The 27952-nt window shown below is 37.6% G+C and overlaps 1 protein-coding gene across 3 annotated transcripts in view; it reads left to right on the top strand.

The window, feature by feature from the left end:
- EHHADH (enoyl-CoA hydratase and 3-hydroxyacyl CoA dehydrogenase) overlaps window positions 1-27952 on the top strand; it is an 847616-nt gene that overhangs the window by 578342 nt on the left and 241322 nt on the right. For all 3 annotated transcript variants that reach the window (XM_044075885.1, XM_044075886.1, XM_044075884.1), the window contains one exon: window positions 7217-7321. In XM_044075885.1, the coding sequence (XP_043931820.1) occupies window positions 7217-7321 (105 nt within the window). The remainder of the gene's footprint in view (window positions 1-7216; window positions 7322-27952) is intronic.

The following is a 27952-nucleotide window of genomic DNA, read 5'->3' as shown; positions in this document are numbered from 1 at the left end:
TGGTTTCATTCTTCTGTTAGCGTAGTTCAGGACTTACCTTTGCATTAGGGCAGTTCCAGGCCAATCAGCTCAAAGCTAAGGTCTGTGAATTTCATAATTGCTATTTGCTGTGATTTTTTTCAAATTATTGTTGCATTGTAGTAGTTCTGCAAGTCAGAGAGAGACAGTTAAGTGTTTTTATTTTCCCTCCCACACATCGTGTCGTAGTTTTGTTCTTAAACCCAGTGTATCTGTTGTGTCTCTCATTGGCTGTTGACAATAAGCACATCAATATCATTTTGTAAAATTTCTCCCCTTTAACTAGTCACAAGGCTACAAGACCTTTGATAAATTGCTTAATATTGAGTGTACTGATACTGTTTGCACTGATTTTAGTATCAAATTAGTTAATTTGTTTACTATAATTAGTTTACTAGTTCTTGCTGAAGGCAGAAGAAGGTTTCCAAGTTAAGATATTTTGTACTGTAATTAAATACTCAGTAGCAAGTCCTCCCAAACATTATTCTAAATCCGAACTCCAAATAGTTATAGTTACCTCTGCCCCCAAAGTCATTCCTGTTGGTAACATGCGGTAGCACTCTCCCACAACTTCTTTTGCCAGCATGATTGAGACAGGTATCTTGAGACAGTTTAAGAATCTTCTCATGCTGTCTGATAATCATGTAGTACTTGTGAGAGATGTACATAAATAATATTTTGGAAGCATAAATATCACACACAGTATACTTAAACAGCAAAACTGTCAGCAGTATACCACACATCACACCTGTCCAAGGCCATCACAATACACATAATCCATCATATGCTGAGCTTCTAAAGACTAACTTGCCTAAACCTCTAAGATCTCTAAAACACAAGACAGGCACATGGCATACTCAGCATATTAAGCCTACTTCCTCACATAGCACAGGGAGTCCCAAAGTCAAAGATGCTAAGCCCAGAAGGCAGACATTGACCCAAGCAAACATTCTTGTTATAGCTGACTCCATTGTAAGACATACAGATATTCCTCTTAAAAGGCTGATCAAAGAAAGAGTGCTGGTGAGTTGCTTGTCTGGTAGCCTAGAGCAAAAAGTACCAGTATGTCATAGTTCATGCCGGTGTCAGTGATGAGAAGGGTACCTCCCAGGATTATATGAAAAGAGAAATGATGGAGCTCTCCGACTGTGTCCAAGGCAGTTATGAGCCTAGCACAGAGCAGCATTCTTACCTTTTCTAAGAATGATGCCTCGGTAACTGGCTTAGCTTTTGGTGTCATTCAAAGAGGGTCCAATATTTCAGCCTGGGAGCATAAGATTGACAGACAAGGCTGCATCACCAGGGATGGCCTGTATCTGTCCCCCTCTAAGGTTTTGATTGTTGACAAAGACAATGCCCACACCCATAGTGCTTTTTTCAGGCAATGCCAACCTGATAAGCCTACCAACATAATGAGCCAAGCAAAGGAAAATATGAAGGTGTTACTGATCAATGCTAGGAGTCTGAGTGAGAAACTACACTCCCTAGAAGCCGTTCTCACCCTGGAAGACACTGACATCAGTGTAGTGACAGTGACATTATTTAAAATAAAGTACTCTGGCTTTGCACGGATATAATGGCTAGCACACGTTTAGACCAGCTACTGTGAAGGAGGGGAAAAAGTTGGAGATGTATCAGTCTACATTCAGAAGAGATTCACATCAAGGCTGGTAAACCAGCATGATGCACTAGAGCTTCATCTTCAAATAGCCATCAGAAAGGTCCCATACCATATGTTAGCTAGCTATAGAACTCCCGCTATGACAATAGAGACCACAACACCTCTCTACAAAACTAAAATCACTCTGTATTAAACCCCATAATATTTTCCTAGGTGATCTAAACTGTCCAACTATAGACTGGGAAACCTACACCACCACTACTGCACAATCACAAATATTCCTGGACTTTGTCAATACAAAATATTTTGAAACAATCAGTCAGAGTATGCAGTAGTAACATCTTGAATCCTGTCCTTACTTACATGGGAGCATCTTGCATCATCCCTTGCTTATCTTCTTGACTTGTTAGGTCTGACCATAAGGCAGTCTCCTTCAAAATAAAACTGAAACCAGAAATCCCTTCTACCAAGGGTACCTTCAGAAATTTCTTTAAAACAAATTACCTACTCCTAAGTGATACACTGGCAAGCTGCAAATCCCCACCAAACCCAGTTAAATCCTCTGAATACACAGAAACGTACACCACCACACTATACCAGCAAGTAAACAGCTGCACTGATGTGGCTGTAACCTATAGGAACAATTGTAGGGAAACCCCAGAAGCAAACCCACATGGTGGAACTATAATATCAACAAGCTTTTTAATAAAAGGAAAATAATTTTGACCAAACTTAAGAGAGTAATTCCCAAAATGTTAGAGCCCTTGTCACTGAAATAAACAAACAACATAGGAACTTAATAAAATCCTCCAAAGCCAAGTTTGAGGTTAAAGCAGCTACCCAAGCCAAAGACAGTCACAAGGTATTTTTTAGTTACTTTTGTAATCTCAAAAGCATAATGCAGCAATGCAGTGAGCTGATTGTGAATGATGGTACCTACACTGAGGTGGAAGACAGAGATAAATTTATCGTCCAGTAGGTTAGCTATAACTTTACCCTTCTCTCCCCTCCATCTGTCCCTCAACATATACCTGAAACTGGCTCACCTCCATCTGTCACACAGGACCAAGTCCTAGAAGTGCTATCAGAATCTAAAAATACTACAGCAATGGGTCCTGACAATATATATGGATGCATCTTAAATAGCATGAAGCATGGTTTAGCCACTCTCTTAACAACACTGGTCAATCTCAGCCTCTATACATGTTAGGTACCAAATGAATGGAGAACAGTTACAGTCATTCCCGTTCATAAGGAAGGACTTTACACAGACCCAGGCAATTACAGACACACAAGTCTGACCAGCCTCATATGGAAAGCCATAGAAAGACTTCTCATGGAATTAATCAATGAGGTCATAGGGAACATCCAAATACTAGACCCGTTTAAGTTTGGATATGTCCAGGCAGGTAATGGTTACTCAACTTGGAAAAATTTTTGGAAAGGTCATGAAAGCAAAATGGTACACACTGCATACCTCGACCTGGCCAAAGGTTATGACACAATTCCCCACTCAAGCTAAATAAATTGGGAATAAACCCCTTTGTCACCTACTGGATTGCCAACTGGCTCATAGGTAGGATCCAGACAATCATTATAGGGGAAGTTACCTCCACAAAGAGAGCAGTCACCAGTGGACCAAGGGTTCTATGCTAGGATCTTTCCTGTTTGGCATCTACTTTTCTGAAGTAAAAGCCAATATCAGAGGGCTGTGGCTGACTAAGTTTGCAGATGACTGCAACCTAGGAGCAGTCATTGAATCCCCAAATGACTTAGCCATCCTGCAGGAAGATTTGTCTCAAATAAATAACTAGTGTCAAAATCATGTTCTGAAACTAAATGCCAAAAATACATTATTGTATCCTTTAGGAAGTTATCTACCATAGGGAACTACCACACTGACAATATAGCCCTAAGAGATGACTTAGTTCTTTGGGATTTGGGAACTTATGTGGATAGTGACCTAACTTTTAACCAACCTGCATCTGTTGTTGTAAGAAAGTCCTTCTATACTGCACACCTTATAAACAAAGGGATTACATCTAGATCTAGGGGGTGTCATTGTCCCCCTTTACTCAGCTATAATTAGGCCAGTCATTGAATATAATGCCTCCTTTGGCATGTATCTATCCAGACACATGCAGTAACTGGAATATCCACAGAGATACCTCATTAAAAGGATACAAGGCCTAAACAACATATCATACATGGACTGACTCACAGCCTTGTCACTGTACTCGGCATCTTACAGACTGCAAAGAGGTGACCTGTGTCTGGCATACAAGACATCCTCTGATGCAATATGGATGGAGTTACTGCACATCAGCAAGTCAAACGGCATCAGAAATACTTGGACTAGGGATATAGAGCTCTTCTGCAATATCAACAGAACAGACTGTAGGGATAGGTTTATTTCGCAGAGGATACCGATTTTATGGAACAGACTCCCCATCCACATAAAACAAAGTTTATTCCTGTCCAATTTTGAGCGCAACTTAGATCTATGGATGGGAAACAGAAAATTTACCGCACCACTGCCCCCTTTACTACTAATGGATGGATGTGTCTCCAAAATGCTTTATACTATGCATGGGTCCCCTGAAATTATCTATGGTTTTATTCCAGTTATTCTGTTTAGGGATAATATATAAATTATTAACCATGGGATGGGTATGGCTAAGTTATAACCAAATGGGATAGGTTATTTCCAGCAGAAAAAGTGAAACTGGCTAGGCTTAACATTGCCCACAAGGGGCAGCTAGTCTAGTACTTACCTATGAACCTGACATAGTTTGGTGAGAATTAGTGTGCCTTCTCTCTCTGGGACACTCTCTGGGATTAAACACATACTTGTAATATGGGAAGTGTTGGAAGAGATCTGGGGTCTTATGTTTCATCCAAGATTTGTTGAGTTCAATGGTATCTGCGTTGTGTGTACCAGGGAATCCATTTATATATTCTAATCTGCTGTGCATGCTTCCCATGTTAAGGAGAGCTGTTTTCAGCTGAAGGTTGTGTGAGAGACCAGGGTTATATTTTATGTAAGTCATTAGGAGTAAAATGTTAAAGATGGATTGTGTGTTCAGTTTAATCAGTGAAATGGAGTGAGATTTAAGGCAAATAGGGTGATGCACAATTTTTGTTAAGGTTATTTAGGATAAATTGTGTGGTTGAGGGGGGTCCTGTTATTTCTGGTAGGTATGTGAGTGCTGTAGATGTAGATAAGAGTGAATGCTGCAATTAAATATTAGAATATGGAGATCAATGTAAGGTTGGTTAAGGAGGTTTCTTCAGTTTGGTTGCCCTTGGAAGTTTTATTTTTGCATTATGAGAGAAGAATTATTGGCTTGGTGTTTAAGAGGAGAAATCACCTGATTGCAAAGTGGGAAGCAGGGTGACATTATAAATGTAATTATGCTGGGGTGGCAGGGGAACAAAGCAGGATACCCTCCCCCCCACTGGCTCTCTTAGGCAATAGCCAATCAGTCTACGCAAGCCCACTCAGTGAGACTGGGAGGCACTTAAAGGTAGTGGTTGTTCACAGTTTAGGTGTGATTACTTGAGGTAATTAGCAGTTCGTGTTTCCCTTTGCTTAGAGTCAAAGGGGTATTAAGAGTTTGATGGGATGGTTATTGAGCAGCAAACACTTTCCCATTAGAGAGTGTGAGATGTCCAGTCATTAAAGAGGCAAGGTTAGTATTAGACTGATGTGGGTGGCACCAATAACTGGGGAGTGGGTAACCTAGGAACACAATATTACCTCTCAGAAGGACCGAGATATGTACAACTCTGTAATCCACATTGGGAATACCAATGCCTGCTAATGCATATTATCTTGGATTACCAAGTGTTTTCTTGTGCAAGCTCTTACTTGTTTTCCTCCGGTTTTCCTTTTGGATGTGTGAATAGCACACCCAGCTAGTCAATGGAGACAAGTTATATTAACAGCACCCCAGAAACACTTCAAAATGTGTATGCCTCTTGGACTACTGATCGGGATTAATAATTTTTTTTTTTTTTTTGCTAAGGGAATCCCTCATTATTTTAGTGATTTCTCCTCCAGTCATATGAAGACACTGACAGAAGAACCCTTTTAGCACAGCTTGACTATGGACTCTGGTGTTGCTGGGGCTTCTTCCTGTAATGATCAAGTCCTACAATTTGTTCAGATTAGGTAACCCTACTTTATTTTGCTGACTCCAGCAAGTGAATATTACTGAACTACTAATTCAGAGGTTTGACCGGTTTCCTGCTCATGAAAGTAGAGAACCAATATTGAGTGAGCTACTGCTTAAGGTTAATTTAAATACATGTCCGTCCATCTTTCTTGGTTGTATTGGCACTGTATTGCATTCTTGAATTTTACCTCTTAGAATCGGCATTCTGCTAGCCCACAGAAGCAAAACTGCTAATTGAATGGAAAATAATGAAATATTGTTATTTTGCACAATATAATTGGGCTTCCCAGTGCCAATCAAAATTCTTGATTATATTATGTAATTATTTGTTTAAGACACACAGCATGTTTATAATTGTATAAATAGTTACAGTTATAAAATAAATAATGTTGCGTGATGATCAGAGTGGAGGCTCTGAATTTCCCAGTGGTGTAGACGTATAGTGAACATGTTTGTTAACTCAAGTTTCAGAAGACCAAAGCTGAAAACATAAGACATAGTGGACGCAATTGATATTCTTTATTTAGCAGAAAATGTCTATAAAATCCCCTTGTATTTCTGATGCTTTTATTGTATGTAAATGTAGTGTTATGTTTTGCAAAGTTTAGAATGTGCATAGGCCAGCCTCTGATTTATCTGCATACGGGGATGACAGGCTTTCCCTTTACTGATGATTGTTAACTTTCTCACAAGAATGGAAAGTGGCTCAGGTCAATGTCTGATTTGACCAATATGACTGATGTAGGTAACAGCTGAACTACCAAGTACTGCTGTCTGCTGGGAAAAATGATAACAGAGGAAGGGATCGAAAGTAAGAATACCTAATACTGTGATTTGCTAATGATATACTTCTCTGTCAAAGGTGTACATTTAAGGTGAATGTCTCACTCAACTGTCATTTTATTAGAAATATCATGACATTTAAAGCCCTCTGCTTATTTATTTTTTTAATTTAGTTTAGCATTAATGAGTCACAGCTCAGCCACATGTAAAGAATATCTTTCACCGCAGCTGTGAAGGGCCCATGAGATACAGAATTTGTGCTTTTACCCAGCTGACCTGTCAGACTATATGCTTTTATTTTGATTAAACTTTCAAAGCTTATATTTTCTTCCAGCTTGCGGTATATTTTCACGTGCTCTGATTTCATCGAATATGAATTGTATTGCAGACATTATATTTAAGAGATTAAAACAGAGTGGTAGTAGTAACATCACATCCACTATTGTCAGCAGTATATCCATCCTGCTTTTGGAAGTATGAACTTTTTAAGTCAGTGAATGAATCAGAAATAGCATTTTGAATGCTTTCTTGCTCATGTGAATTGAAGCAAGTATGAACATTGAATAGAAAGGATGGTTTCTGACTTATAAAGTAATGCCTTTCTTTTGATTTGCAGGACGACACATGCTGGCTTCTGAAGCACTCAAGCTGGGAATTGTAGATGAGATTGTAGACAGCAACACCGTAGAGGCAGCAATTGCACTGGCTAAAAAAGCAGAAGGTAGGAAATGTGTTGCTGGATTAACATTCCATAGAAAATAATGACATTCCTCATCTAGATTTATACAGTTCAAAAACAGAACTAAGCAAAAAGTGATGAAAGATTTGTGCACGTTTATAAACTGAATCCATATTTTGCAAAATATAATCCCACTTTATGTAACTGTATAATTTAGGAAATGGGATAATCCCAATGGTTCAGATAGTAATGTAGAGATTTAAGGGTACCACAGACTATGAGAGGATGATGGATTTAAGTCAGCAACATCTGGAAAATTTTTTTTTTTTTCTTCTGGACCTCAGAAAAGTACTGCAGGATCTTAAGTTAGAGAACCAAACTGTAAACAATAGGTATTTTCCATTGCAAAGAATGGACGGATGTTGCCTTGTGTAATCTTTGTGACCTTGCTGACACTGAACAGGAGACTTTGTACCTATTACAACTGCTTTCTGTATTATAACCATGACAAAGTTGTCACTTAAGTTCATAGGGAAGTACTAGGCTACCTCCCCTTCCACGTCATTTTAAGATTTTAAGCTTCACCAGGTTCCCATTTTGTGCTTGAAATAACCTATCCCATTTGGTTATAGATTGGTATTACCCATTCTAAGTTCAATAATTATATATTACCCCTAGCGAGAATAAGTGGGATCGTACCGCAGATAATTTGAGGGGACCAATGGATGGTATAAAGCAGTTGGGAGCTGTCTATAAGAAGTACAGGGGGCAGTCCTCAGGTAAATTTTCTGTTTCCCATCCATAGACCTAAGTTACACTTGAATATGGACAGGACTGAACTTTGCTTTATGTGGCTAGGGACTCTGTTCAGTAGCAGTTGTATCCTCTGTGAGGTATAACTTTCTGCTGTTCTTTTCAACTGTAAGATTCCATCAACAGTACATGATTTTTCAGCAATATTTCTCTCCCGATTCAATTAACTAGCAATTACCCATAACACAGATGTATATATTTTGTCATTTTGTTTAGCTGCTCTCCTGCTTCAGACTTATGACATCTAAGGCAGTAGATATTCTTACAGTGTACCTCAAATTACTGCCTAAACGAGAGGTTGTGGGTATTCCCATTTCCTTTTCCAGACTGCACATTTGATGTATATATATATATATATATATATATATATATATATATAGTGAGAGAGAGAGAGGGAATAGCATATGATTTTCCAACACATTATCTGATGTCATGAGATAGAATGCACTTATGTCAAAAATGCACTAAAAATACAAAATCACCATCATAATTTCCAAAACCACAAAATATATATTTTTAAGTGTATTGTCACACTATAAAAATGCACTGCAGCAAATAAGTTAACTGATGTGATGCATCTTGCACTGATCATTTCATATTTATTTGGGCAGTATTTTAAATAAAAATCTTTATTAACTTTTTATTCAAATCTTGGCCCAAATAAATTTAGAATTTCCCTCAGTGATGTCAACTAAGAGCGCTTCTGTAGACTTTAAGAGGCACATTTCTGTATCTGTGTAAAGTGTATGACTGCATTTCATGTTTTCACTGAGTTGTTGTCACTGAGATTAAAGATATCTTTAACTTTCAGAGGAATCAGCTCAGGGAAAACTAATTTAACAAGTGCTAAAATTTAATAAATGTTAAAGGAAAAACATTCCCCAGTCAGGTGAAAATGTTAATCAGCACTTTATGTGCCACATGGAATGGTGCTAAAAAGTAAATCGCCAACCACAACAATACATTTACGTATTTTTTGGAAGAGGTGGCAAGATTCCCTCCTCCCCCATACATATATGTGTGTGTGTGTGTGTGTGTGTGTGTGTGTGTGTGTGTGTGTGTGTGTGTATATATATATATATATATATATATATATATATATATATATATATATATGGGTCTACTTTATAACATTGAAATTTCATTACATTGAATTTCATAACATTGAGACCGTAACATCGAAAATACAAAACACTGAAAACCTAAAACATTGAAAACTCAAAACATTGAAAGTGTGCTTCATAACATTGAAAAACTACATTGCACAAGTAAATAATATTACCTCCACCTACAACACCACCTAATGAACAAACACATTTTCTACTACGTTTCTGCAGGGGGGGCAAGCCCACCTGCACCCCTCATGTGGGGGGCTGTGCCCCCTACACCCCCTGTAATTTAAATATACAAACTCCAAGATCACACTACAGTAGAAAAAAGTTTATTTCCTAACCTCATGTTCTAAAGAAATTCTCAGGTTAAAAAATTAACTTTTTTCCACTGTAGTGCGGATCTTGGAGCTGGTATATTTAATTTACGCGGGGTGTGGGAGGCAGAGCCCCCCACATGGGGGCTGCAGTGTTACCCCCCTGCAGAAACGTAGTAGAAGTGTGTTTATTAGTTAGGTGTTGTTATAGGTGGAGAGGATGTTATTTACATATGCATTGTAGTTTTCAGTGTTATGAAGACAACTTTCAATCTTTTGAGTTTTCAATTTTTTGAGATTTAGATGTTTTGGTCTCAGTGTTAGGAAATTCAACATTATGAAATTTCAATGAAATTTCAATGTTAGGAAGTAGAACCAAATATATATATATATATATATATTTATATGTGTGTGTGTGTGTGTGTGTGTGTGTGTGTGTGTGTGTGTGTGTGTGTGTGTGTGTGTGTGTGTGTGTGTGTGTGTGTGTGTGTGTGTATGTGTTTGAGCATGTGTATATAATCTGAGGTTTATTTTGTCTCTGTTGGAACAAGTTAGGAAGGCAAGGCTCTGAGCCATAGTCAAACCTGTTATACTAATGGCTTTCTTCATTTCCTGTACTGTAATCACAAGTACAATGCAGCAGTTACTGAAGTCATTTGAGGGGATTATGTTCCTGTAGACATCTTGACAGTGAATTATATATGGAAGGACAAATGCACACTCTACCTGAAAATCCACCAGGGAAAAATCTGTCACTGGCGAAAAAATGGTAAGCCCCCCTCCCTAAAAAAGAAAGCATTTTCTAGGATGCTATAAATTCCCTTCCCAAGCCGACTTTCAAATGATGAAGACTTGCTTCTTAACACAGACTGCATCTTTGTAACTAGCTAATAATGTTCATTCTTAAAGCATTCAACTTTTCAAAGAGACAGTTTATGAGACAAGGAACAGCCTTCTTGGGTGGGGTGTTGGAAAAGAAGCAGTAAAGAAATTCAAGAATGGATATGATTGTAGTTTCTGTAAAGAGTGAAAACGATAATATATTGATTAAGTATAATTTACAGCTAATCTAGAGGAACAGTCAGCTGACGTACCATCAGTACTCTGCTTCTGTAATGGGAATCATGGAAATACATATTTTACATTTAAAAATGTCAGTGTTATTAATTTCATATGACTGCGTGCGTAACAAGCAATTAATAAAATCACTTTAATTTTGCTCTGCCTAACCATTAACTGTGCTTTCAAATTACACCCACTGCTACAGCAGAAAAATCTCCATGTTACTGACTTTTAGTGAGCTCATGACTTGTTAAAAAAAGAAATTGTAAAATCATTTTTATTCTGTGGGAATAATATCTTGCAGGGGAGGAGACTATGATTTAGATTTACTCCTTCGTAGCCTGAGTGTTTGATTTGTAAGGCAAACTAATTCACTTGACCACCTCCGAAAGGAATTAGCCTTGTAAGATTTCTCACTCCTAAAAGATTGGTTATTAAGGGTAATCTGAACATGGCTGTGATACAAAACATTTTGGTTGCGGCTGCAGATGAAGTATAAGGGTTATTTTATTAGTATTATTTTGTAGAGTAGGCTGTGAAATATTCAGTCATACATCCATTTTGTCTTGAAAGTAAATAGCAGGGCATATTGATTTACAAGTGCAAGAAAAGATCATTTAAAATTTGTGATGCAGGTGTTCCCTGTCTGCATTAATGTTATGCCAGAACAGTTAACCTGGGCTGGGTTGCTTCACTGTCGGTATTCTATAGTCAAACTGGGCTGGATTTCTTCACTGTCACCATCTACAGATCAGCAAAAAATTGCCAGGTAAAATCACTAGAATGTGTCTGTAATGAATGGGCAGTAATATGGAGTTTGAATCCCACCACTGCCACCAAAAATATGTGATGGTACAGACTTAGTGTCTGCATCACTGATGCCAAATGTAGGATGCAAGCAGGGCTTTTGTCTTTTTAAGCCTCACTGCTGCAAGTTGTGTACCATGGGAAGCGTTACTAGCATTAAGGGCATATGGTAAATGCATATTGATACCTTAAGTACTAGCCAACAGCCATCACACCAAAACAATCTTTTCAATTAAGTCTATAGATCTGAGATATAATACCTTACTTTCCAAAATTTTACAAATCTTAGAGTGAGCCCCTCCAGAGAATAAAAGATGATGGTTAAATGATAACCTCACCTATTTCCCCCTGTTTATAGTATATGGCCATTATCCAAACTACTTTGGCAAAGCAAGAGGATAAGGGGTGCTGTTTACCATTAAAACAAACAAATCTTACATTTGGCATCAGTGATGCAGATACTAAGTCTGTACTTGAGTGGTAGCAATAGAATGAACAGTAATGTTTTAAAGGGCTGGATTACAACAGTTAGTTGTACACACAGTCAGTTTTCATGCTATTAAGCTAATAAACAAATAAATCACCAGCATTTACAATTCAATAATAAAATTATTTACATAGAATAATGAAAATAAAGCATTACAACTGAACATTCAGTACAGAAATATCATTTGACAAGGAAGTTACAATTAAGCTTTTAAACAGATATGTGACATACAGCAAACATTACCTGTCAGGTAAACAGGACACTGGCTGAAAATATACTGTGCCCTGAGTGATTCTAGCTTTCAAGATCAAAATACAATTTGCACAGTCCTTATACTCACTATAATACATCTGAACTAAGTCCACTTGTTGTAGACTGTAGTAGGGACATCCAACAACTAACTCTAGCAGGCAAAGCAGCGACTCGGTTGAATTAATAGTTTCTTTCTTTTTCTCTTAATCTCATTATACGAGTCCCAAGAGAATTTCCTGGGTCTCTGGTTTGAATTCTGGAAGATGCTTTCTTGTCTTCATAGTTACATACTTTTGGGGGTCCTAACAAGTTAAAATAAGGTTTCAACTTAGTGAGCTGTAGAATAGGATATTCTAAGGAGAATTAAGCTTTAAGGACTGCAGAAGCATAGTTAACAAACAAAAAATCAGAGAATATACAGAATAACCAGGCCAGTAGGCCATTTACACCATGACAATACCCAACCTAGGCCTTAACATTCGTTTCAAGGAGAGACGCGCAGGTCATAACAGGTGTGAATTTATGAATACCATCCAGTTACCTGTCTCATTTTTAAAGGAAGTCTGTGAGTTGCACTAGCTTTTAGAGAGGTTTGTACCAGAGAAGGAGTAGGCACTGCTTGTTAAATCTCTCTCCACCTTATTGTGTTTATTTCTTTAAGTAAATGTAGGTCTCTGGTACTATTATTTAGGACTGTGATTTATAAAGATATGAGAGGTCTTGTACTCATAGATCCCGTATGGCCCAGTATCAGCCATATGGAGTCTATAGGATAATGAATACAGGAACTGAGCTTCCAGTTTCTTCTTTGTTGTTCATTTTTAAGCCCTTGCTCTACTTAGTTAGGAACCTATCTGGTCTTTACAGTTGCTTGATGGGTTTAATGGGATACATCCCAAACAGGACATTGTATTCTATGACAGGCCTAATGAATGTGGAATACAAGGGACAAGGACTTCTTCTGAGCTTGAAGATATACCTTTTGCAATGAATTGCACAGTATTTCTAACCACCACTGTAACAGTGGTCAAATGATAAAGAATTGTCCGCCCATGCTCCAAAATCTTTCACTATATTCTCATTTTGAAGTGTGATGTTATCTATAGTATACACTGGAGGGAGGAAATTTTTACTGAAAGTGGCACTATTGTGCTTTTTGGTGTTTAATTTGAGTCTGTCTTTAACACATAAGTTATTAACAAATGTAACTTCGTGTTGGAACGCCTGTGTGTCAGAGGGGGATGATAATCACTTTGCAGTCATTTGAAAACTTTGTTAAGAGGAGGTGTTTGTTTGTGATTTGGAAACTATATATATATATATATATATATATATATATATATATATATATATATATATATGGATCTACTTCTAAACCTCGGACCTCATATTACAGAACTTCATTTTCACGAGACAAAAATCGCGAAAGCTGAAATACCCGAACAGCAAATTTTTCCCAGGGTAAGTAAACACTTGCCCAACATGCTCTTTTCTTCACTGTACTGTGATCCTGGAGTTGGTATATATACTTAGATGGTGTGTGGAGGGCACAGACCCCCACATTGGGGGTGTGTGGGTGTAGCCCCCCCCCCACACACATAGGTGGGCTTTACTTACTTTGATGTGTGTTTCATGTGAGTTTGGGCAAGTATTTACTTACCCTGGGAAAAATTTGCCATTTGAGTATTTCAGCTTTTGCGATTTTTGTCTCGCGGAAATGAAGTTTGGTTATGTGAGGTATAGGTAAACACTGAATAGCAGAGATCCTAAGACAGATCCTTTGGGAAATCAGCTGTTCACCTTCATGCTTTCTGAAGAAGTACCTGCCACCATCAATGTGTAAGGTCTCTTCTTCATCCAATTTGCAATCCATTTTATTTGGGGTGCATTTAGTTTGTTTATTATACTGGCATAAGGTGTAGTATCAGATGCTTTGGCAAGGTCATGTCCACTGTCTGCCACGCTGTCTCAAAGATGTTTGTGAGATTCATCAGACAGGATATACCTTTGACAAAGCCAGACTGCTGGATGTCAAGTCTGATATTTTGATGTCAGCTTTAATCATGTCTGTTTTGATGTGTTCCATGGCTTGGCATATGAAACTTATCAGACTGAAGAGTCTGTCATTTCTGGGGCCACCCTTGTGAAGTGGCATCACCATAGCTGTGTGACATATTTGGGGGGACAAAACTGGTTGCTAAGCTCAGGTTAAATAGGTTAACAAGTGGGTCTGCCAGCACTTGTTTAGTGATGTTTATTAGGCAGCTGTTGTATTCAGGTCCCTTGGAGGATATATTTTTTCTTTAAGAAGGTGCTTTTAATAAATATTCTTTGGTGATAAATGGGGGTCAAAGACCTACAGGGAAATGTGATGTTTCTATAGGTTGTCTCTGGGGTGAAGATGTATGTGTTTTGTATGTTGGCAATATCTACTGGATCTAAGTGGGTGTTTCCATTTTGAATAAGCTCTGAAAAATCGTGAGTGTTATTCCTTATCTTCCTTATGAAACTAAAGGAGGATTTATAGTTTTCTTTAACGTCCAGTGCTAGTCTGAGTTCATAGGATGCATTTATTTGTCAGATGGTCTTTAACTTCTTGATGTTATCCTTGATTTGATGGACTTTAATTTTGCTGTGTATTTTTAAAAGCTTTTTTCCCTGTTTAGCTTATTTATGCTTGTGAACTACCATGCTGGTTTACTCATACATTTTCCATTTTGTTTTGATTTTGTTGGGTCAGGTAAGTTAATACATTTATCCAGTTGAGAAAAGTATTTGTCTGCCTATGCACTTGCCACATCAACATCTTGGGTAATACAGTTTTGTGTGAATGTGGAGACTTCATCCCAGAACTTTAGAACATTTGTATGCTTGAATCCCATGAATTGAGTGATATTTGTATCTGAAGGTTTAGAGATTTTGGCAGAGAAAGCTATTAGTTTGTGATCGTATTTAACCGGTGAAGGGAATAGTACAAATAAATGCGATGTTCATAAAGATTAGGTCAATAATATTTTGTCCTCAAGTGGGTCCTTTTACAATTTTGTCCATGGAATAATGGTTTAGGAAATCTAAGAAGTTTTGGGCATATCCTATATTTGAGGTATGCTTCCCATTTAATCATCTGGTAATTTAAAGTCTTCGCTGGATGATGGAGTTTCTGTTTATAGGAAGCTTATGCAGAATATTTAAGACTCTAATATGTTTTTAAAGGACATAAAGGGGGTACTGTAGGAACCTGTGATCTGATTCTTGATCTTATTTAGTGAGATCTGGATCTCGGTAGGTTCTGTTTTTGGTCTGTCAGAATCTGATTTGAGGTAATATTTTTTCTAACAAATATGGATGCAACACCACAATGTCCATCAGATCAGGTTTCATTAACAACACACACGAGTTACAGAAGGGCATTGAGGTCAGCTAAGTTATTAGCATTGAGCAGAGCCACCTTGATGTGGTCACGTGCTTGATTTGTTTTACTAGTTAAATTTTGGAGGTCCACTAGCTGGACATTTCCTAAAAAAGGCATTATTATTGATAGACTTAAGTAGATCCAAACAGGCAGAGTGGGTGTCCTGATTCATGGAGGGGGTTTGGTAACTGGCAATGACTTGAATAGGTTTCCTACCAACAGTTAATTGTACCTGAAATAAATCCAGGGAATCATACTATATAACCAGTCTGGAGGTATATTTATCTTTAATGGATATTGATACACCACCTCCTTTAGTTTTCATGGCTTCAGGTTGTGGTCTGAATGTGTGGAAGGAGGTGTAACCCGGTATGGCTTGGGTGTTCTGCACAGTCTTGGACCAGGTCTCCATGACTGCACAAATGTCTACATCTTCCAAGGCAAGTACTGTTCCAATGAGTGCAGTTTCATGTTAGCAGCATAACCTTGAGATTGTTTTTAGATGAAGTTTTTACTTTGGGAATTGTCCTTGAGACACTGCCTAAAAAAGACACTGTGGGGGTGGCAAGAGCCTTACCAGAAGCCAAAATCCCAGGGGTGACAGATGAAGACCATCTCTGGCAAGGCATTGAGGTCTGTCAATCATGTCATCCCAGGCTGACAGATTCTGGAACCCCTTAGAATGACACTAGAAACTAAGCTAATTATCGAAGTTGATCATTTTCTGTTTGTAGTGAGGCATCATCCTAGGTGAAGGGAAAATGCTGCTTAAGGCTAGGAACACACCTGGCTGAGACACACAGTCTGAGAACTCAGTCATGCCTCTCTTCATATAGTCCAGAGAGGTATTTCTCAAGTCATTCACACCAACATGGACTATGATGGAATCATAACAGTACCTGTTCATAGGTTCATAGGTTCATACTAGGCTATCTGCCCAAGGGCATTTATAAGCCTAGCCCATAGTTATTTGGCTTTCGCCACCCCTTTAGTTTGAATAAAACTATGCCTGTTATTTTGCTGTGCCTCTGTCAAGCAGTGACACTGAAGTAATCCCTGGGGTATATCTGCGATCCCCCATCCATTGGTCAAGATTCCTCTTGAACAAGGCCAGCGAGGTGCTCTGCCTCACATGTACCGGGATTTTGTTCCACAGCATAGGGAGTCTCTGGGTGATGAATCTGTCCCTCCAGCACATTCTATTAATAACCGTGTCAAGGTTTAAGTCTCCCGCCCTTGTGGTTCTGAGGGATCTAGATTTTTTGAGGTGAAGCATATTCAGAGACTTGAGTGCATGTTTGGTATGCTAGATCCTAGCACCTGACAGATGGCTGACCATGACCTTTTCCTTGTCCAGCCTGGTGAGAAGGACATCTGTGTGTCTCATGATGGAAATTGCCTAACTAATATGTTTGGTTTTGTGTTTTGCCATAGGGGCTTGACAGGTGAGACACTGGCATGTAAGTTATTATGTATATTGTGTTGTGTAGAGGAAGTATTATGTGTAGCATGCTTGTGTTTGTGTTTGGAGGTCTCTGCTGTTTAGGTAAGTTACTGGTGAGGACCTCCGCATATGTATGTATGATATGTGTTTGGATGGAGTAAGAGGTGAGGTGTGCATGCTGACAACCCGCTCATTGTGATATGTACTGACTGATGTATGAGAGAGCTTGGATTTAAGGTACATAATATAGCTACATCTCTCACATGTTGAGTTTGTATGGACTAGAGGTAGAAGGTTTTCGGTGAACATGAATCCTTTGCTTTTGTCATTCATTTTTTTTCTCCAGTCTTCATGCTGACCATTTTGCCCAGCCCTTCCAGCTCCTCTATGGCCTAATTAGTTCCCTGGGGAAGAGCTTTTCAGCCATTTCATTCCCAGGTTAGAAGGTTAAGCTAGCTATCAGGTGGAACCATCTGCCTGTTGGCAATGCAGTTTTGCTGTCCTAGCCTTCCCTGCACATGTACATTCTCACCTCTGCATGTAATGCAATCATCTGACCCTGCTTCCCTTTGTGGCTGCTTATTTAATATAAATCACAGTCTCAGGCAGACTTTAACCAGAGAGAACAAGCACAGATGTATGCTCCCCATTCCCTGCCTTGGGTAGAGGTAAGCAGACTAAGTTCTGTCATTCCTCTTCTCCATATGCTAGTTCCAACAAGTTCCTGAGCCTCTATTTGAAGTTGGGTCCCCTGGTGATAGTCAGGGCTTTATTCCTGTATGCCAAAGGAGCCAATTCACATATTTCTGAATTCTTAATGAACATTCTATCAAAGTATTATTATAACTTTTTTAATATGTATTCAAATTGGCACTTCTATAAGCCTTATCAGTAACTGTTTTAATGTACATAGGAGCTTCTAATGGGTGTTAGTGGAGCTACGCCACTTCTGCTTCACTGCAGGCCAGAGCAGAGAATATCAGCCAAGTAGATTAAGAGGGAGAGTCTCTGGGTGAGTCCACCCTTAGTCCTGGATGTGACCACACTCAGTGCCCTTTTTGTACCCATACTTGATGTCACCATCCTAGGGGCATAGAAGGCAACAGAGGGTTTGTTCCCCACTGTGATCATCTTTAGCAGCAGTTAATCTTTCACTTCCATGCCACCAGTTTTGCCAATTCAGGGGAGGGACTAGTGACTGTATGAAAGGGATACAATTTTCTAAAGTTCTGTCATGGTAGGATGCTTGCATACAGCGGGGGATACTTCAACATCACAGTCACCTGATAAGGTAGTATACCCCTTGAAATATTAAAAAAGTAGCATCAGGGATTGTGAAATAGTGGAAATGTGAGCATTTTTTTCAGGAAATGTTGTTACTAGATTCTGAACTGATTGGATCCTGTAATATTTCCAGTTGTAGGAGAGAGGTATTCCAGAGTTTTGGCCCTACGTTTGATGGGGCCGACTAATGTATTGCAGGTTTCTTGGAGGTGCTTTAAGACTAACGTATGATTAGAGCTTTATATAAAATTATATTGGGGGTTGAATCACCAATGTGTACTATGTATTATGGAAAATACTCTAGTCTTAATAATTAACTAAGAAATGAGAGAAACAGATCTCCGCATTCCTTGACAGGCAACCATTTTGTTTTTGTAGTACTCAGCAGTGATGTTTATAGTAAGGAGCCTGTGTGATGAACCTGCAAATTCTGTTAGTAGCCCTATGTAAAGAATAAAGACTTAGACGTTTGAAGGAAGCATGAGTGATTGATGACAGTTTGTAATAGAGCTTTGAGTATAATCTTTACCAGTGTCTCATCTGTGTTGAGATGGGGAGAATCAGAAAACCTTCATAAAATCTTTTTGTCAACATTAGATATACAAAACAATGTATACATTTTCATTCTCTTTTCCTTTTCAAATCCAAAAGGCCCAAATCCAGTCCTCTGGGTTTTACTAGCTGTAAACAAAAACTGTAAGACACTTGCTAATATAGGAAATAAGGTTTGGTTAATCTAGTCACTAAACTGAGTAATATAGATTTAGTTAATCTAGTCATTAAAGTGAGTAATATAAAAATAAGCACTTATAGTTAAGGTGTACTGTACGCACATTCAGTCTGAAGTATTTGCCCAGGCTAAACATGATATTCAAATCCTTACCATAGTAGCCTGTACATGTTCAGATGTCTATTCAAAGAAGTCCTGTATATAACACACACATGAATATACACACTGTGAATTTCTTGACAGCACTTTACACGGAGAACTGTTTAAATTTATGTGCCCTGTTTTTCATAGACTGTTGATTTGACTGACTCTAAATCTGCAAATTAAAATATGAGTTATACTATGCCGACATGAATATGCCTTTGATGTACATTACTGTTAGTCTTATCGGGTTTCAAACAGAAGTGAAAGAAGTAAAATTAATTATCACAGTTTTAAGATTTCATAAAAAGGTAACTACATGTGGGCACTTTGTAAGGTAATCAGTGGATTTAAATCCAGATACATTTGATGAGTAGAAAAGCACTTGCTTTGACTGAGTAGTTCAGTACTTGCATCTGTTCCTGTTAATTTCTAAAGCATATTTAAAATGATTTGGAATAAGCATTATTCTTATAAGTTAACTGGATGTAGCAATATATTTATTAAATTAATTTGATCAAAAGGTAATGTATTTAAACCATACATATCTGCTTAAAAAATCCAACCTTTGAAACAGAAATCATCTATGTCGCTATACAAAGTAAAACCGGTGAAAGCTTCTGTTCACATTTGAATACCAATAACTGTAATATCCAGAAAAAATCAAATTTACCAGCAGGATTCATAAATTTATGCTGGGATTTGCCTCTTTACTAAGGGGTAGGTAACATCTTTTTGAAGATGTTGCAATACTAAGGGGCTTTGTCGTGATCAGAGAAAGAAGAGAGGTAAGATACTTCAAGATGAAGGCATGGAGGAACTGTAAGCTGTGACTTGAGGAATGACACTCATAACTTTAGGATGACACAATGACATATAATGCAGCTGTTAATAATCTACTAAATGGCACTAACCTGAAAATCACCCTGGAAGAAAGGGAAATCTACTTGCATCTTTCAAAGTTGTTATCGGTACCTCAAGGTTTTGCTAATTTGTCATGGTTAGGTTTTTTAGTATCTGAGAAGCAAGCTGGCATCTTTTAGAAGCAAAAATCATTATGCCAAAACCACTGCTTATCGTATTTTGTTCTGTTATGGAGTGCAGTGTAAAAAGAGACACCTGTGAAGGTTACAGGGAACAGAAGGACAATTAATTGATGCTTAAAGCAAAATAAGAAACATGTGCTCTGCATTCTTCAGTAATACTAGGATGAGGTAGTCAAAATCAGGTGTACATTTTTTAAAAGGTTACTGCAGAATAGATAGGAACTGCTTTTTTATATAACAATGATGTGTCCTTAGAAGGGTAATGAAAGCAAACCTCTGAAGGGAAACCATTGTGACAGCACTAATGTAACTGTGATGGTTAATGTGAAAGAAGCATGAATGGAATTAGGCTGTTATGGCTTTGTATGTGGGATGGAAGATATTGCCAGATTTTGGTGTCTGAGAGCTGAAACTAAATTCTTCAGAATGTGTTTTGTGTTCTGTAGACAACTGTAGCATCCGTTTAATATTCCTGACCTAGGTGTGCCTAGGACCAGGAGATTCAAGGTATATAATTTCCTATTTCAGTGATTAATGTTATGTACGTGGTAGAGGTGGACTCCTTTTTTGTCTCTCTCTTTCCTCTATAATACTGCCGTTACAGAGAATAACTGATTGGAGTAATGTGTGTTGATTTTGCACTTAGTTGTTGCTTTATAAAAGACATCAGAAAGGTGTATGTTTGCCTGGTGGACTTTTTATGTTCATATTTGTTTGAGTTACCTTAGAAATGCTTTACTGTTTGTATATACATTTAAAGCAGAAGCTATTTATGTATGTTTTTGGTGTGTGAGATGGTGTTAAAGGGTGGTTTAGTTAATTTATTAACTAAACCTGGAACTTTAGGTTCCATGTATGTTTTCTTAGTTCTTGGTTTCAGAATTTGTTTCTAAAGATTTTTGACTCATCCATGATACATAACTTCATGAATTTCTTCAAGTCATTATACTTGGAAGGTATTATTGATGCTCTAAATATAACTTTAACAAATGATGATATATCATTAAATATTAATGGCTTTAATAACAATGTCAAAAGAGCTGGTTTAATTCAATTCATTAAAATGCACAGAGCACAGATGATCTTCTTGCAGGAAACCCACTTGCTGGAGAAGGCTTTGCAAAAATTATCATTTAATGTTTTTACAGTTTTCACGGATTTCTGCTTTAGATCTAAAAGGAGAGGTACTCTTATACTATGGAATAATACTTATAGATCACCTAAAATTTTAAACACCTTTTCAGATAAAGACAGAATGTTAAGCTTAGTAGTACTAGAAGTTAATAAGAAATGCTTCACTGGTAAACTCATATTGGATTCCTGGTCTAGGAACTAAATATGTGAAGAAGTACTTGGATCTCATTACTTTACATGCAAAGGGAGAAATTATTCTGGCGGGAGATTTCAATTGCTTGTTATCAGATGAAGACACCTCTAAAAATAGTAAGGTTAAACTAACGACACAAGCTAAAAAGGTAAACAGTTTTATAGCCTCAATGAATTTTAGAGACATACATAATTTAAGAGTTCAGAATTCACTTCAATACACTCATTATTCTTTCCGATTCGGCACACAAACTAATATTGATAAGATTTTTGTGTCTAACACTCTTTACTCTAACATAAGTGATGTTGCAATACAGTCATGTCCACTCTCTGACCACAATGCCTTTTTGTTCAGCTTGACTGTGAAAAAAGATGATATGATAATTTTTCAAAGAATCCCAGCCTATCTTACTAAGTTAAAAGGTTTTAAGGAGTGGTTATTAAAATAAATAAATGCATTTTTGGAAAACAACAATAATGGTGAAGTAACAGATATCATACTGTGGGATGCATTAAAAGTTCACATCTTTAGTGGAGTTAAAGTTTGGTATTTTCAAAGGAGAAAGGAATGGGACAAGGAACCTTCTGACTTACAAGCCAAAATAGATAAGTTGAAACTAAATTTAAAATCAAATGTTAAAGCAGTACTTACTGAAATTTCTAAGCTAAACCACAAATATTTAGAAATATTGACTGATAAGATGCTTAGAAAAGATTAAACTACCATCCTATTCAGTAACTCCCAGACATTTACATAAACTAGCTATCAGATCCAAACAAATTAGTAAACAAAATCACATTATTGAAATTAAATACAAGAATAATAACACAGTAAAAAGAACAACTGATTTAGGAGGTATATTAGAACCCTTTAGAAATCATTATTGGTCAATCAATGACATGCAATCACCACTAGATTCAGACGATGTAATAGATACATTTCTACAAGAAAATATCAAGACTAAACTATCAAAACAACAAAATAGTACTTTAAATAAACAACCTTAGCAGAAGTGAAAGAACAAGCTAAATATCTGAAGGATAATAAAGCCCCAGGGTTAGATGGGATAATCCCAGAAATATATAAAATTCTTCCAGAGCACACAGTAAAGTTATTATTAAACACATTCTCTATGGTTAAACAAGACTTAATTTTCCCTCCCTTGTGGAGGTACTCAAAAATTTCCCCCATTCTGAACAAGGTAAGGACCCCCAATTATGTGCATCCTATAGACCCATATCATTGTTAAATATCGATTATAAAATTTTTATGTCTAGCCTGGCCAAAAGACTAAAGAATATATTACCCAATCTAATACACTTTGATCAAACTGGCTTTATCTTACATAGAAAAGTGCACAACAATATTATTAAGCTACTATCTCTAATAGACATTGCAAACAAAACCAAGAAACAATTAACTATTTTTAGTCTGGATACTGATAAGGCATTCGATTCCCTTAGTTGGTCATACTTACAAAAAATCTTTAAAGAATTTAACTTTACTTCAGATTTCACTAAACTGATATTAAATATTTATAGTGATTCTAAAGCATTTGTTAAGATTGGTTCATGTCTATCATCCCCAGTAAAAATTCATAAGGGAACTAGACAAGGTTGCCCTCTATCTCCATTATTTTTCACTTTTTCAGTGGAACCTTTTGCTTCAGTTATTAGAAATAACCCAAATATCAAAGGATTTCAAGTTAATGAGAGATACTGTCCAAATGTTCAGCTTTTTGCTGACGATATATATATACACACACACACACACACACACACACACACACACACACACATACATACACAAATACATATATATGTTGTTTTGTTTATTAGGGTAGTGCACTGATTGTACATCCTGGGTGAATAGGATCACATACGAAATTAACAAAACATTTTAACATTTTTACAGCTGCAAGAATATGTAAAACCATATATAGACATTTACAGATGTAAGAATATACTACAACATCTGGAAATACAGTTTGCAGTGGCAAAACATAGAAACAAAAGTGGAACTATGCTTAGCAGAGCTTGGTGATTAAGTTGTAGCCATCATGAATGAGAAAATTACATCAAAGGTAACAGTGTAGCACATTATAGGGAAATAAATGATATTGGTTAAAGAGGTGTAGAGCATAAACAGCTGCAGGAAATGATGCAAAAGGATGAAGACAGAGAGATAGGCAAGGGGAGAATACAGAGGGAAAAGACAGACTGGTGAGGAAGTATGAGAGAGAAGAAGAGATAAGGGAGGTAGGATGAATCTGGCTTTAATTATAATGTAAAAGAGGAAGCAAGGGGATCTGTGGAGCAACACCTCATGAATTGTGCTGCTATAATTGTGCCATTTGCCCTAAAATATGATTTTGCACAGTAAGTATGAAGTTGTTCTTGCTAATGGACTTGTAGTATGACTGTGTTGCAGATCAGGTTAATCTACAAGAGGAAACTCTTAGTTTGGCCCTAAATTATTGACATTTGCAGGAATTATGAGCTCTCATTAAATATGGTAAATATTTGTTATGATATTCACTATTTACAAAATTTGTGCTTCCAGAATGTTAGCCTGCCATTTGTAATGGGTTCCATCTCATGAACCTTGACATCATTATCTGGTGCTTCCATCCTGAAATGCAGTCTCAGACAGTAACTGCAAAATCACAATTCTGGATGGAATTGTACAGTAAAAGTACTCAGTGGCATAGCTAGGGTGGGGCAAAGAGAGCAACCTCGGTTGCAAGTTTCTAGAAGATATGATCAGAATATGCTGATTGGTCAGCAGTACAGTACTGGCATTCGGAAATAAGTGACTATACTGCATTCACAGTCAGGGCTGAAGGACTGTAGAACTTTGTGTGTGGCATTTAGCTGTACAAGCAAGCCATTTTATTTATTTAACATTTGTTTAGCGGGAAAGTCTGAATTGGAACAAAGCCATTTTTTAGCGGAAGCCCCTGGAGAAATGCTCCAGATGCATGTCGTTGTAACATGGGAGGAAACCAGAGCACCCAGAGGAAATGCACATGAATGCAGGGAGGACATGTACACTCCACTCAGAATGCACCCAGCCGAGAATCGAACTGGAGAACCTCTTGCTGTGAGGTGACAATGCTACCGCTGCACCACTGCACCGTCAACATATTACAATGGCTGTGAGTGGTTTGCTACAAGTTTCAGAGAGCAAGCTTGTTTTTGGCCGTCAGATTTGAAAGGGCCTCTTTTTTGGGTCCTCAACTTAAAGTTGAGGGGGCACCAAACTGGAGAATGGCACAGGATGCAATAATAGTTAGCTATCTCTCTATGGTTCTGGCAGTGCCAGAGTTCATGATGTAAGTTTCTAGGTTATTCTATCTTGATATCTTGCAGGATTATTAATAATTGCCAAAGTTACGAGCCTAGATTGCATTAGACAAGCTGTCCCATGTAGCTTTGTGCATTTTCAGTGTTTAAATTTTATCATGAAAGATATACATGTGTGTGTGTGTGTGTGTGTGTGTGTGTGTGTAACATACATTAACATACATACACAGACACACACAGACACACACAGACACACACACACACACACACACACACACACACACACACACACACACACACAGTGCCTGAGAAAGAGGATCTGGTGTGTGATGCAGGAAATATGTACATAAAGTTTAAGGGATGAGTATGAGTTTCATGATGAATGCTGAAGCGAGAAGGTGCCATTAAGGGAGTGTGATAAAAGCATGTATCTAAGCTAAAGTATAAAATATCTTATCACCAGTTTTACTAGAGACATCAAGAATTCATTGACAACTTACTTACATTATAAATAATCATCCAAAACAGATGGAAAACCAAAGAACTGAAAGCTTCCGTAGGCTCAGGAGCAAATTATGTGCGCGATGAAAAAAAATAAACTCATGAATGAAGGGACAGGGTTATATTCCTTTGTAACCTGCCTAAAAACACATGAAGACACAGAGGTATATTATAGCAATAACCCACGCCTGGGTGTGGGTAATGCTGGATTTACCCACAGTTGGTGTGGTTTGGTCATGAGGGCGAAGCCCGAGTGGCCAAACAAAGCCAACCGTGGATAAATCCAGCGTTACCCACACCTAGAAGTGGGTTATTGCTATTATACAATGACATTATTTAAGAAAAAAAAATATTAATTTTCTTAAATAATGGCATTGTATAATGCCTCCTTGCTGCCCTTCCGCAGCTGTCTGGTATTCTGCGGCAGTTCTGATGTACTGCGCATGCGTATGCCCATGCAGTACATCAGAGCTGTGGGCAAAAGCAACGGAGAAAGCAAGATCTCTGTTGCTTTTTACAAACTGTCTCGCTATGTTAAAGGAGTTTAACATAGCAAGACAGCTTTTAAAAAAAGCAACAGAGAATCTCCGTTGCTTTTTTTAAAGCTGTCTCGCTATGTTAAACTCATTTAACATAGTGAGACAGTGTGAAGCAATGGAGATCTTGCGTTCTCCGTTGCTGTAAAAAAAGTTATAGTAATGGAAAAAGTCCTGGCGACCGGACCTTTTTCCATTACTATAACTCAGATTTACAACGTGCATGCTGACCAATCAGCATGCACGTTTTTGAATATTAATGGGGGGTCGTTGTATAAGTCACTATAACCAACAGAAAGTCCAGTTTAAATAACCGAAACAGTTATGCTGTCCAATTAATCCTCTCGCAAAGAAAGTCAAGCAATTCTGCCCATCCTTCCAAAAATACACTCGTATCTAAGCAAGATCCAGTTACTGCAGACAACTTTCGTACAGAGTTTATTATCATCCTTACCCATCATTGCTAACATCTCTACTCCCTCTCCATTTGGATACACTCCACTATCTGATTTCATGGCTATCGTTTCCAAACTCTTGTCTGAAAAAAAAAATAACCAGTGATGCCTTCCTAAGCAGTGATGCTTTACAGTCAAATGATTACCTTTAGCTGCCCATTCTGCTTTGTGCAGACAGCGGTAATACACAGGATAGAGACCTTACTCTTACAGAAAAATGCTCAATGAGAAAATAATCTTTTATCGGTTGTTAACTGTCTTGCCTCTAAATGGAACAATGGATCCTTAATTCAGAAAAAGTCGTGCTTTTTGTCTCTTCTTAAAAACTTCTGATTGTACTGTCCTTGATCACAGTCTAAAGTTACTTGAAATCCCAAAAATGTTACTGTATCTAGGTCTACAGTTAGATCAAAAGACCCCCCCCTTACAATACAACAGCCAGCAAACCAGAGCTAAAATCTAATAGCTTCTTTTCTAGATCTGTAACATTTCACATTTTATATTTCCAGAGACCAAAGAAGCCAATGGAATAGGGATTCTCATAACTCTTTAATTGTCCAGATTTTCACAGAATATTCAGATTTCTGCCTCATATTTTTGGTCTGTCCTCATAACATCTGTGGTTTTTCTGGCAAATCAGTAAGGAATGAAGTCACTAAATAATGACATGCATTTGCTTTCCAGGCTTCATATCCTTCAGAAAATGAATGCTGATGCAAAACCTGTTATTCTAGCAACTTTTTAATTGTATAAAATATTTAAAGTCTGTTCCTACTTTTGGGCCTTTGTCCCCCCATTATTTTTTGTTACTATGTCCAGATTTCTTGAGCTAACAGGTTGAGAGGTATGGGGATTCTACCACCACAACTAGAATATTTATTTATTTGTCTTTGTTTACCGGGAAACTCTGACTGGGTAATATTCATTTTTAGCAGAGGCCTGGGGAGAAAAGCTCCATTTGCTTACATTACGTTATACTAAGTTACAGTCAAACACAGAGTAGTTACATTTCTATTTACATTTATACCCAAACAGTAGTAACATTTACACATGCTAAAATTTTACAGAGGTGGAAGTTACTAAAGAGATGATACTTAATATGATGTCCTTATCCTCTTCTCAGTCTTAAAGAATATAAATTCTATACAAACAGTGTCAAACAGAATTTGCTGCTTCATCCCTATTCCCTCCCCAGTATAACAAAACAGTTCAGTTCTCAAAAGCTTATGGCTACAGTCCAGCAAAGATCAGAACAAGTTCTCAGTTCTCTCTTTTCAAACTACTTATAGGTACATAAGTTCTTGGGGGATTACTAGGCTAATGGCTCAAGAACCCTTACTAGCCTGACCATTACTTTGTGCCTATGTCTCTGAGTATTTTACAGACTGCCCCTATCGATAAGGGACATGGGGCATGACCACATCCAGTGATCCAAACTACATTTGAAGAGGGTGAGGGAAGTGCTCTGCTTTACATGAATAGGAAGCCTGTTCCAAAACCAGGGTAATCTCTGAGGCACTATATGTCTCTCCAGAATATTTTATTTGCATCACAGACCAGGTTTAGATCCTTGGATTGAGTAATCCTTGTTCAGTTTGTCTTGTGAATGTGTAACAGTTCTGTGAGGGGTGGATTTGAGAGTGCC

The sequence above is a fragment of the Protopterus annectens genome, chromosome 6.part1 (assembly GCF_019279795.1).
Source record: "Protopterus annectens isolate FY-2018-M chromosome 6.part1, PAN1.0, whole genome shotgun sequence".
In the NCBI taxonomy this organism is placed as follows: domain Eukaryota; kingdom Metazoa; phylum Chordata; order Ceratodontiformes; family Protopteridae; genus Protopterus; species Protopterus annectens.
Note: the sequence above shows the minus strand (reverse complement) of the source record. Positions and strands in the feature narration are given on the sequence as shown.